Below are 13,738 nucleotides of genomic sequence, written 5' to 3'. Positions count from 1 at the left end.
ATCAGTTTAGTTACGTAATGAACGAACTGTCAGATGACTAGAAATAAACATCACTGTTCTGAAATTTACTTCTTCAATCAGTTTAGTTATATAATGAATGAACTGTCAGATGACTAGTAATAAACATCACTGTTCTGAAATTTACTTCTTCAATCAGTTTAGTTACGTAATGAACGAACTGTCAGATGACTAGAAATAAACATCACTGTTCTGAAATTTACTTCTTCAATCAGTTTAGTTATATAATGAACGAACTGTCAGATGACTAGTAATAAACATCACTGTTCTGAAATTTACTTCTTCAATCAGTTTAGTTACGTAATGAACGAACTATCACGTGACTAGTAATAAACATCAATATTCTGAAATTTACTTCTTCAATCAGTTTAGTTACGTAATGAACGAACTGTCAGATGACTAGAAATAAACATCACTGTTCTGAAATTTACTTCTTCAATCAGTTTAGTTATATAATGAACGAACTGTCAGATGACTAGTAATAAACATCACTGTTCTGAAATTTACTTCTTCAATCAGTTTAGTTACGTAATGAACGAACTGTCAGATGACTAGAAATAAACATCACTGTTCTGAAATTTACTTCTTCAATCAGTTTAGTTATATAATGAACGAACTGTCAGATGACTAGTAATAAACATCACTGTTCTGAAATTTACTTCTTCAATCAGTTTAGTTACGTAATGAACGAACTATCACGTGACTAGTAATAAACATCAATATTCTGAAATTTACTTCTTCAATCAGTTTAGTTACGTAATGAACGAACTGTCAGATGACTAGTAATAAACATCACTGTTCTGAAATTTACTTCTTCAATCAGTTTAGTTATATAATGAACGAACTATCAGATGACTAGTAATAAACATCACTGTTCTGAAATTTACTTCTTCAATCAGTTTAGTTATATAATGAACGAACTGTCAGATGACTAGTAATAAACATCACTGTTCTGAAATTTACTTCTTCAATCAGTTTAGTTACGTAATGAACGAACTATCAGGTGACTAGTAATAAACATCACTGTTCTGAAATTTACTTCTTCAATCAGTTTAGTTACGTAATGAACGAACTGTCAGATGACTAGTAACAAACATCACTGTTCTGAAATTTACTTCTTCAATCAGTTTAGTTATATAATGAACGAACTATCAGATGACTAGTAATAAACATCACTGTTCTGAAATTTACTTCTTCAATCAGTTTAGTTATATAATGAACGAACTGTCAGATGACTAGAAATAAACATCACTGTTCTGAAATTTACTTCTTCAATCAGTTTAGTCACGTAATGAACGAACTATCAGATGACTAGTAATAAACATCAATGTTCTGAAATTTACTTTCAATCAGTTTAGTTACGTGATGAACAAGCTTTCACATAACTAATGAAAAACAGAGCTCTTTAAATCTACTTATGTAACGAACGAACAAAGATGTAAGCTTTAAAGCATTGAATTTAGATAACAACGAACATTTAACTATTTTAAATGGTGAAATTCTGCCATACATTTCTTTCTATGTGTTGAACCCTAGAGTCTGTAGTTGATACTCTGTTACATACCACAATGGAAGAGTCACTGATTTTTTTCATTACAGTGCCTACATGAAAACTATGGATTATTTCAGTGAAACTTTATTTAGGAATCCAGAAACTTCGGTCGTTTCTTTATTTCATCTGATACTTTACGTATAAGATTGCCGATAGATTGTCCTGTAACCACCATTAAAACACATATAACTGCTGAATTTGTGTTTACTGGATCCGAATACAATTATCATCTATAAAACATTCTAGTGTTCAGAATGTTTCTTTTATTTAATATACAGTGAATATTTTCAAACTGAAATGTTATAAACATTTTATGAACGGACAAAAGTGTTTGTTTTTTTGTTGTTGAATTTCGCACAAAGCTACTCGAGGGCTATCTGTGCTAGCCGTCCCTAATTTAGCAACGAATAGTGGGATTGACCGTCACATTATAACGCCCCCACGGCTGAAAGGGCGAGCATGTTTGGCGAGACGGGGATGCGAACACACGACCCTTAGATTACAAGTCGCACGCCTTAACACGCTTGGCCATGCCGGGCCTGGACAAAAAGTGACATTCTATAATAGTTAATAGTACATGTTATTGCTTATAAATAGGATTAATAAAAGTACTGTTTGAAATGCCAGTCAGACTACTACAAGAAAAAAAATGTATTCTGTGTAAAGGTGTGTGATTATACGCCTGTAACGTTTTCAAGTTATAGAAGGAAATTGTGATACAGAAATCAAACAGGCAAACGGGATTCCAATGGGCGAAACTTTTCTCACCAACATATAGCAGATAATCGAGAATAGAAACAGATTCTACCTTAATATCTAAAGTTCTTTCATGCTTGATTCGTACAAATTGTTAGCTTGACTTCAATTTCTTCCAAAATGTATAGCTTCGAGACATAACAAAAACTAAGTAAAAACGACTAAAGCATTCATTTAGAATAAATGCTGTTATATATGTATATATATTAAAAAAGTCTTTATTCCAATTTCACAGCCTTATTATAGTAATTTAACGTTGGAGTCGATTGTAAATTAAGCGTCAAGTTACTGACATGTTTTTTATCGTTAATATTATTTTTTATTTAATACAACAACTAAAGTAAGAAAACGAGCAAAAACGTAGCAAAATCACACAAAGAAATTATTTGCAACTTTTATGCTTTCTGCTTTACCTCTGAGTGATTCTTACTTTATAAGAAACCCTGTAATTAACAAAATCACGGACCCACGAGCAATTTACTGCATGAATAGTTCTGATAAATTTATAAAGAATCGCGATGGGATTCTCCCCTCAGTGGTATGTCTTTTGGTTTACAATGCTAAAATCCGATTTTAGATACCCGTCGTGGGTAGATCACAGAGACACCATTGCGTAGCTTTGTACTTAATTGCAAACAGACAAGCCCAAGGAATTCATGTGGAACTTCGTCAATTTTTCTGCAGTTAATAACTGGAAATATACTTCGCGTGTGGAAACAGTTAAAAGAAATTCCCCACTATAAATCATTTTCAATTTTTTTAATACTTCCAGTTTTTAATGGTTTTATTTCATCTGTTTTTATTTGCACCCTAGCGCCATAGAGTCGTGTAATAAACATCACATTCCATCTCTCCTTAACTTTATTGATTATTGTTGTTTTTATTTGTTATTTGCGTATATGTTGTACAATCCGACAGTAACTGGTAAAATGATCGAACTGAATTTCCCTGTATTTCACCTCCTTCCATAAACACAAAAGTGAAATGCATTTTCAGGCGCCAGCCACAGCCTTTCAAATGGAAATGAAGACTTCTAGAATATTGAACGAATACATTTGAAGCGATTTTCTGTGCACCTTAGAGGGCGAGATACATCGAGAGGAGATGTTGTGTTACATTCAAAATCAGTGATCCAGCTCATTTTAGGAATCCCTGCAGAGAATTCGAATGTTGGGAATAAACCTATATTAAGCACTTGCGCAAGAGCAGAGTATACAAGTCTTGCCGAACACATGAATGAGTTTTCTTGAAACTCAAATATCACTTTGTTTAAAACACCAGTGCAGTAAAATCTTGTAAATTGTAGAGATAATTCGAAAGGAGAGAAACGGTATATTGTAAAATGTTATAGCAACGTCTTACCGTTTGTCTATAACACAGTCTTTATATGATATTTTTGGTGGAAGCAAAAATATTTATTCTTGGCTTTAAAACTCACTTATCTTATACAACTGCAAAAAAAAACACATCATTAGCGTAATAAATATATATTTGTTCGTAAACATTTACACTACTTATATCAATGATGAACGTTTAAAGATGCATTTCGTTAATTAAAAAATATGTCTACATTACAGTCAGTCTGTGTTTTCTTGCAGTAAAGCCACATCGGGTTATGTTGTGTCCCCTTCATTCATTGTAAATCCGAAGACTTACCGCTGTCCCAGAGGGGGACTTCTATATAATAATAAGGAAAATATACTAACAAACACGACAAAAATCTAGGTTGAGTAAATATTGATGGTACAACCTGAAAATAATGCGAATTTTTACGCTAACAAATAGAGTATTTATTTATAAACACTATTACGTTACCCAGAATGTTTGTTCGAAATAAAGTGAAATTTTCTAGAAAATTGTAGAAATACCTGCTCTGACTTGAACATCCCTACTTCCAACTTTTCCCAAAGAATTAGACGCCACACAGCGGTAAATAGTGGAGTGAACATCTTGCCGGTAATATTTTGACTGAAATGGAGGAAAGAATAATGTACCGTTAGCCAAGGAAACTCGTAGACCAGGTAGATCGGTAACCTTTGTTCCACCCGTTATAATCCAGTAAACGTCCGGGTTAGGGTTACCTGAAGCCGAACAATCAAGTGACGCTCCAGACGTGTTGAGGAAAGTCAGTTTCGAGGGAGGTTCGATTTCTATCATAGGAGCTCTGTACTCGGAGAAAGTAGAAATACCTGTCAAAGAAAACATTCGCGGAAAAATATTATAGCATGAAATATTAGGTGAAAAAATATATAAAACTCTCAAAATATCATAAAAATTCAGGTTTTTGTTTACAAAATAACGATAACCAGTAAGGGCTCTCTGTGCTGGAACAAACACGAGGTACCGGTTTGTTTGTTTGTAGTTAAGCACAAAGTTACACAATGGTCTATCTGTGCTCTAGAGGGACAATGTAGCGATAAAGATATATTTCTGAGGAGTTCGCTATTTAACAGTTTTCATATTTTAGTGTATAATTTCTTAACAGTATATGTAAATGTTCTATACATGTCTAATGTCTATGTATATAATTAACTCGTTTGATCGTGGAATTCATTACGCATGCCAATTAATTGTTTTTACGCAAAATAAAAGTGTTATATTTACAAAACTAATTTAATGTAAACATTTAGGTACATTTTTTAGTTTATTTTTTGGACATTTTTGAGAAGTTATAAATATTTTTTTCATACGCTACCACTAATAATATCAACTTATTTTTCATTCAACCTAATACTTGTCAGTTATGTTAATTTCCTGGCTCAATACTGTGTTTTGAACTTCATTTTAGCAATACTTACATAAAGATTTGAATGTCAGATTTTTCTTCTTTCTATACTTATAATGAAAAAAGCGTTATCACTCTTTACAAATACGTGATTCAAAACACAAAAACCAGATCGCCCTTATTCTAACACGATTTAAGTAGAAAGGACTTTAAAAAAATCTACACTTCCCGTTCTACATTAGAACAGACATAATGCGAATATACTCCCTTTTTCTCACGTATGAAATTCGTTACGTTTCCACAAGTTCCATAAAAAACGTTACTACAAATAACCAGTAAAATGTCTTTCAAGAAAGGAATTCTCCTTTGCTTCCTCTGAAATCACTAAGTCTCGTGCAAGCGCGAGGTAACATGACGTGTTCATAGTCCGTACTAACTTGTACAATTTTGTTACAGACGAAAATTTTGTTATATAAAACAATAAAGCTAATAGCCCGAAAAAAATTGGCACTCACATGGTACTTTCAACAGTACTTAACGTAAACATCACGGCTTCAAAAGAAAATCTAAAACATTTTATTTTCCCCTATCTCTTCTCTCTGTCGTGTGCACGCAAATAATTCTAAAAAGTCTATCTCAGAGTTGCAAGGCATCACGTGACTTTATGAGAGAGAAGAACGAAGCCTCTGGGGTCGTAAACAATGCGTTAAGATATGAGGTTGCAGATCTAATATAGCTATCCTTCCTCCTTTGTCCATCAATCGAAATGGTGGTTTTTATAGAAAACGTAAGGTTACGAGAAGATAGTCACGTATTCGCGCAGTGCTTTCAACAATAACTTTTTCTAACGGCCGATAGCCCAGCTTAAACTATTGCAATGTAATATCAGAGACAGTATAGTTTCTAGTCATTCATTGTTCATTTTACTCATACATCCCTGATCTATTTTATTAACTATTCTTTCCTTATTTAATAAGTAAGGTTATCAAATTCTGGAACTCCAAACCTAAACATAACAATAAATGCACTTTACTACTAAATTATTGTTGAGTCATCCTGTAGGCCTTAAAGAATGGACATCTTCCAGTAATTTTCCACAATAATTTCGCGCTAACGAAGTAGCATGCTTTTTGAGTTTCCAAAATGATGTTTTCTCTTTAATTCCTTCCCACCAAAATCCCACTCAAGGACTTTTAATTAAGTTTCCTTCACGTTCAGACAGATTTGTTGTTTTCGGGTTTCTTTTTGTTTTGTTCTTCCCTACTAGTCTCATCTATATTATGTTTTGGAATCCTACAACTTAACATTATAAAACTTGAGAAGTTATGTTGTTCTCTTAAGTAGTTGTCGTGATTAGTTTCAGATGTTTTTTTCTCTTCAGAAATAGAAGATTAGGGGTGGCTTTTATGTGCTTAATCTTGTGTAAAATCGATGTTTTGGCTTAATACAATTTCTCAATACCCTTAACTGAAATGAGATTCAAATTTTCTTCACATCAACAATATGAAATTCTACCATATCATGTAATAGCCATATTAGGGCTTGATTTGCACCACAAAGATTACTTCATAAATGTACATCATTTATTGTATATGCTTCTAAATTGATAGAAGAATGCTTACTGGAGCATCAAATGGCCAATTGGTGAGTACATTCGACTATGGATGAGTGGTTCAAACCCTTTCACTGAAATCGCCCCTCCAGCCGTGGAAATGTTATAAAGTGACCTGCAAACCCATTGTTCGCTGGTAACAGAGTAGCCCAGGAGTGTGCGATGGGCACTGTTAAGTAACAGTCTTCCATTTACTGTATTGCTTTTAAAGTAGAGACAGCTAATCCAGATAGCGTTCGAACAGCTTTGCGCAAATTTCAACAAACAAATAAATCCATTTTTTCTGAGGTACTGTATAAACGTGTTTTCAGTCATCTGTGAAGAACATTAAAGATCGCTCTCTTCATGTGGTAATAAATTAAAATTATCAATAGAAAGTGATAACTCATTTTTACTTTGCTTGTAACTTACAAGCTACTATTGTCTAAAAGAAACATAATTTATTTTACAATTAAAAAGTAAATGATATGTATCATTTGTCACTCCACCAACAGGAAAAATAACTGAATATATCGTTTTCCTAATACTTGATTAGAAGTTTGTTTAAAACACTAAATAACACAAAATTCTGATTTTTGTTCAGTTGTTTAATATTAAGCTCAAAGCTACACAAAGGACGATCTGTGTTCTGCCCAACACAGGTTTTTCAGCGCTATAAGTCCCATGATATACCACTCTGTCACTGACGGATGGTTTTGTTCAGTAAAAATAATATTTTTATAGGCTAAAAATAGCCCGGCATGGCCAGATCGTCAGGACGCTCGACTCGTACTCTGAGAGTCGCTGGTTCGAATCCCCGTCACACCAAACATGCTCGCCCTTTCAGCCGTGGGGACGCTATAATGTCACAGTTAATCCACAGTTCATTGGTAAAAAGAGTAAACCAAGAGTTGGCGGAAGTGGTGATGACTAGCGGCCTTCCTTCTAGTCTTACACTGCTAAATAAGGGACTGCTAGCACAGGTAGCCCTCGTGTAACTTTCTGCGAAATTCAAAAGAAGCCAAACTAGGCTAGAGAGTAAGATGTATTTAGTGAGTTTGCTAATTTAATGACAATGTGCAAAATTTGCTAGAATAAGTACTTGAAAATTTTGAACGCAAATACTAATTTCACCGATTTACTCTCATTTTTATAATCCACCAGAGCGAAGCATGCTTCATAGCGTGTTCAGTAACATTTGGGCACCATCCGTAACCTTCTAATACGCAGTCCGGTATATTGAATGTTAGGACGTACCAAATCAATTGTTTCCATTTAGCTTTTGATGGAAAGTGGTATTACTAAATACACGTCAAGATCTGTAGCGAGCCTGTTTATTTAGAATTAAGCATGAAGCTACCCAACAGGTTATCTGTACTCTGCCCTCAGGGGTATCGAAACCCTGTTTTTAGCGAAGTGAGTTCGCAGACATTCCGCTGTGCCACTGGGAGTCCTGAGTAGCAACGAGCGAGCGTAAATAAAGCATTCGTCAATGACAAATTTGAAAGATAAGTAGAAAATATCTCGTTTACGTGTTTAGAATACAGCACTATATATATATAAGATTACGAAAATTATTTAATTTGCAAAATATACGTTTTACTATAAAGTACGAATAAGCTATTTCCAAATATTTTTTAGTTATTGTAAGAAGGGAATATAACCATACTTCAATTACACTTTTTTCACTGCATCTAGCAACAAACTGTCTTATATGTTGCGATACCTTCAAATGGGAAATTAGTATTCCAAATAATTTTATAGTAATGACATTTTAAAACACTACTATTATTATTAGACTTACAATATCTGTAATAAAAGTCATTACGAAATGTCATCACAGTGACACATGATGTATCGCTAGGAGAAAAACACAAATTGTAGTCTGTTGCTCTCGGTCTTAATATTGTGTGAAAATTACTATGTTTTTCCAGTTTAATCTGCTTATATTTACATTTAACTCAATTTATAAGTTATACGGCTTGAATAACACATTTGTAGCAGGTGGGTTGAAACATCTGATTAATTTGTTAAACAGTTTGTTACGCTGCGGTTTCGAATCTCCGTCGTACCAAACATGCTCGCCCTTTCAGCCGTGGGGATGTTATAATGTGACAGTCAATCATACTGTTCATTGGTTAAAGAGTAGCCCAAGAGTTGGCGGCGAGTGGTGATGATTAGCTACCTTCCATCTAGTCTTACACTGCTAAATTAGGGACGACTAGCGCAGATAGCCCTCATGTAGCTTTGTGCGTAATTAAAAACAAACAAACAATTGCTATGTCGAATCAATCAACTGTTGAATTGAACATCAAGGAGAATATTTTTTTTATTTACCCTGAGATATCTTCATGAGTTCCCTTATTTCATTTACTTGTGCGTCTCAAGAAGACGAGATAAGTCTTTTTTAAACTTTTGATTTGAATTATTTCAACGGTTACAGCTCAAACATTTCGGTTCAAAGAATTTAGAAACTGTTAATTACTCTTTACGATTGCTTTTATCTTTAATGTGAATTAAACGGAAAATTCACCGAAACATTGGGTCGCACACATCGAAAAAAATGTTTTGCTTCAAACTGCGACGTATGGCGCCTTTCATTCCTGAATCCTAAATTAGCTATCTAAATTACAGAATAAGTAAGAATGAAAATCAATTATAAGTTTATTTGAGTGTTAATAACTGATGTCAGATGCTCACCATGAAAATCAAATTTCCTTATTTGATTGTATAAATTTAATTAAGTTTTGTTCTCTCTTCAGTGCCATACTTTGGAGACGAGATGCTTCCTAGAACATCTCCGTTTACAGTTCAGTTTTACTTGTTTTCTCTCCTAGATTGAACTTTCCCCCCACAAAAAATCATAGCTAAGGGTAAGAATTTTTAAATAATGTTACAAAATGTTAAATAGTAGCTGATTGTTTGACAATATAAGTATTTTTATTTGAGACAATGATCCTCTTAAAATAGAAAAACAAGCGAAGAAAAATAAGATAAAGGTAAAATAACGCAGCAAAAAATACAAACAAATTCACAACTACAGCGAAACATGATAGTTAAAATTGATAGTAATTTTAGCAGCTCGTTCTTATAAGATTCAGTAAAAGCTTTCAAAAAGAAAAACAAACCGATATCTTTTTCTTTTTTGCTAGAAACTATAATTAACATCTTAAGAGTAAAATAAAAATACTGGCTTTTTTACCATAATGCTTCCAACAGTATAAAGTCTAAAAACTACGTATTTAATTTGAATTCTTAATTCAATATTTAAAGTAGTACTCACACTTATCTAGTTCATAAAGATGAGTCTTCTATAACCTTCCTAAAAATAAAGTTTACGCCAAATGAACAAATTCAACTATTACATATAATGAACAGTTACTTCCTTCTGACAAAAAAATGATAAAATATTTTTAGGAAGAGCAATTTGTTCACCACACATTTTATCATAAGCGTTACTAAAAACAGGACAGAATCTTCAAGGTTGGGATCATAAGAACGATATTTTTAATTACCTACTGTGATAGATAAATATTGGAGAGTGTCACACACAACATTTAAACAATACTAGTTAGTCCCCCGCTAGTACAGCGGTACGTCTACGGATTTACAACGCTAAATTCAGGGGTTCGATTCCCCTTGGTTGGCTCAGCAGATAGCCCGCTGTGGCTTTGCTCTTAGAAAACACACACAATACTAATTACATTTTCAATTTGGTTAAACATGTAAGAAAAGGTCATTGGAAGGACGCCCTTAATTTCTGTAGTCTCTAGAGAGTAGAAGTAATACTATACTTAGTTGATAGTACTGTCGTATTCCGGAATGCAGAATGATGTGCTACGACAGATATTCAGTTAAAGTATACATAAAGAATGATGTGCTACGACAGATATTCAGTTAAAGTATACATAAAGAATGATGTGCTACGACAGATATTCAATTAAAGTATATATGAAGAATGATTTGCTGCAACATATATTCATTAAAGTATATATGAAGAATGATGTGCTACGACAGATATTCAATTAAAGTATATATGAAGAATGATTTGCTGCAACATATATTCATTAAAGTATATATGAAGAATGATTTGCTACAACATATATTCATTAAAGTATATATGAAGAATGATTTGCTGCAACATATATTCATTAAAGTATATATGAAGAATGATTTGCTGCAACATATATTCATTAAAGTATATATGAAAAATGATTTGCTGCAACATATATTCATTAAAGTATATGTGAAAATTAGAAAATAAAAACAGCTTTGTTTCTCATCCTTTTGCTCCGAACACATTCTTGCTAATAACTTTGTTTAAAATATTTTGTAGAATATATAATAAATTTCTTTATGTAAAGATACTTTGTCCATTTTCTGAGGGGTGATAACATTCCAGTTGATGAGTGATTTTGTAAATATTTGAAACACTATATATAAAAAATTGTATACTTTCCTTACAACGTAGTTCTTTTGTGAAACAAATCAAAAGCAATCGAACTAACCTAAGGCGCAAAGATATACATATATGTAAAATAAGAAAGCTTGGATCGTAGAATAAAAACAAATAAGAATGCCCCACAGTGATACAGCGGTATGTCTGCTGACTCACACCCCTAGAAACGTGGTTTCGATACTCGTGGTGGGCAGATCAAAGATAGCCCAATGTGGAACTTTTGCTTAATTCCCAAAAAAACAATAATAATAATAAATTTATTTCCTAACTATTAATTATTCATAGGTCAATCGATTCTGTTTGTTTGTTTGTTTGTTTGTTTTTTGGAATTTCGCACAAAGCTACTCGAGGGCTATCTGTGCTAGCCGTCCCTAATTTAGCAGTGTAAGACCAGAGGGAAGGCAGCTAGTCATCACCACCCACCGCCAACTCTTGGGCTACTCTTTCACCAACGAATAGTGGGACTGACCGTCACATCATAACGCCCCCACGACTGAGAGGGCGACCATGTTTGGCGCAACTCGGGCGCGAACCCGCGACCCTCAGATTACGAAGCGCACGCCTTAACGCGCTACAATCGATTCTGTAGTTTTTCATATACAATTTTATTTTATTCCTGAGCTATAAAATCGAACTAAGTTTGTTTTGTTGTTAAACATAAAGTTACACAATTGACTATCTGTGCTCTGCTCAGGGCGATTACCGAAATCCAGTTTTCACAGTATAAGCCCCCCAGACTTACTGGTAAGTTACAGGGAATGTTTAAAACATTTGTATTAACCAAATATGAATTTTATAAAATTCAACCTTAATCATAGTCACCAATGAACGTTTTGTTTAAAACGTCCAACTACATGATACAGGATAGATCGAAATACGTAATCAATTACTGGCGTCAATATTTAAATAATTACCATCACACCTATTTTATTTCAACTAATCCTTTATTCAGGGCTCATTACTAAATTATAGCAATGCTAAGCCCCCTTATTTTACCTCACGAGTGGAAGACATTAGAATAAAACATCTTATCCTTCTAACCCAATAATATTTAGAAATATTTAATATTTAAACTGCGTTTATTTTTTTTTCCCAATAAAGAACACGCAACAATAACCATATACTTTCAATGTTAAAGTTAGGTTTGAAACAAAATGCTTTATATGCGAATAGGAATAAAATCGACAAGTTAACGAAGTTTAAGATATAGACGAAAGGTGCAGGTCTTATGAATGTTGTTTGTTTTCATATCATCAGTAAATCAAGAATCCTATCTCTTATGTGTGTGTTTTCTTATTGCAAAGCCACATCGGGCTATCTGCTGAACCCACCGAGGGAAATCAAACCCTGATTTTAGCGTTGTAAATCTGTAGACATACCGTTGTACTAGCGGGGGGCTATCTATTATGTGGCACAACTCTTCCTAACAAGGAGCAAACTTCAAATAGCTTTCGAAATAAAATCCAAGGGGATAATTTTAAAAGGGTGAAGCATATTACATTTGTTTAAACTGGTAATCGCGATGTTTGTTATCTATCATTAAGTTTAGAGTAGATAAAATGAAGCATCTGTCTAATATTAATTATTGATAAGCTGTGCTCACCCTTGTTAAAACGCATTTAGAATGAAAGTAGAATTATCGACAAAAAAGACACTGTATGTGTCGTGACAAAGATATTTTCTGCTTTTTAGGAGAGAATAAATCAAATGAACTTGCACTTTTATAATGCAGCCACAGGTTAAAGTGCAAAGTGTGTTCAGTGGAATCTCGTTTCGAGCCTTGGCCCTCCTGTCCATTAAGCCGCGCGGTATTTCATATATATACATATATATTGTTTGTTATAAACAAAAACAAGCCGAAACAAAAATTAAAACACTGCACCAAGTAAAAAGACCCCCAAGGTACAAGCTATAATGTGGGATATAAAATATACCCTCGATTTGGGAGGTAACTGCTGAAGTAGGACCCACATTGGGGTGGGAATACATTGTCTATCAGTCTTAAATTCAAACTTAGACTCAAATATTACATACAGTTAAAATTCTATGTTAAAATTCTATGTTTTTTGTCAGAATCATGGATTTCAGGTAACTTCGTTAGATGAAGCTAAGGGTGTTTATATTATTCCGTTAATAGCTCATGTAACTGAACATTCGTTTTAGAGGCTCAAACAACGTTTTTTTAGGTTATTTACTCATTTTAAATGCGCAGGTGTTAGAAACCTTCCTGTAGTCATTCCATGCTGTTCCCGTAGGCGATGAGATCGAAAAATGAAACTTATAATTATAAAACAATGATTAATTCCTAATTGTAGACGCTACCGTTTTTTCAAAGTCTTATTATGATTCATTAATTACGTTAATTACAAATGAGAAACGTTAATAATTGTTTGTTTCGAATTTTGCAAAAGCTGCTCAAGAGCTATCTGCACTAGCCTTCCCTAAATTAGCAGTGTAAAACTACACCGAAGGCAGCTAGTCATCACCACCCACCGCAACCTATTGAGCTACTCTTTTACCAACGAATAGTAGGATTGACCGTAACGCCCTCACAACTAATAGGGCGAGCATATTTGGTGTGACCGGGATTTAAACCCGCAACCCTCATATTACGAGTCGAACGCCTTAACCAACCTG

General features: G+C 33.7%; 1 protein-coding gene across 12 annotated transcripts in view; it reads right to left on the bottom strand.

Moving 5' to 3' along the window:
• The window catches only part of LOC143244985 (cell adhesion molecule Dscam1-like), a 132,662-nt gene that overhangs the window by 91,212 nt on the left and 27,712 nt on the right, over positions 1–13,738 (bottom strand). For all 12 annotated transcript variants that reach the window (XM_076490649.1, XM_076490658.1, XM_076490657.1 and 9 more), the window contains exon 2: positions 4,195–4,515. In XM_076490649.1, the coding sequence (XP_076346764.1) occupies positions 4,195–4,515 (321 nt within the window). The remainder of the gene's footprint in view (positions 1–4,194; positions 4,516–13,738) is intronic.

Source organism: Tachypleus tridentatus, chromosome 2 (genome assembly GCF_004210375.1).
Source record: "Tachypleus tridentatus isolate NWPU-2018 chromosome 2, ASM421037v1, whole genome shotgun sequence".
Lineage (NCBI taxonomy): Eukaryota > Metazoa > Arthropoda > Merostomata > Xiphosura > Limulidae > Tachypleus > Tachypleus tridentatus.
This window is presented reverse-complemented; position numbering and strand designations above follow the sequence as displayed.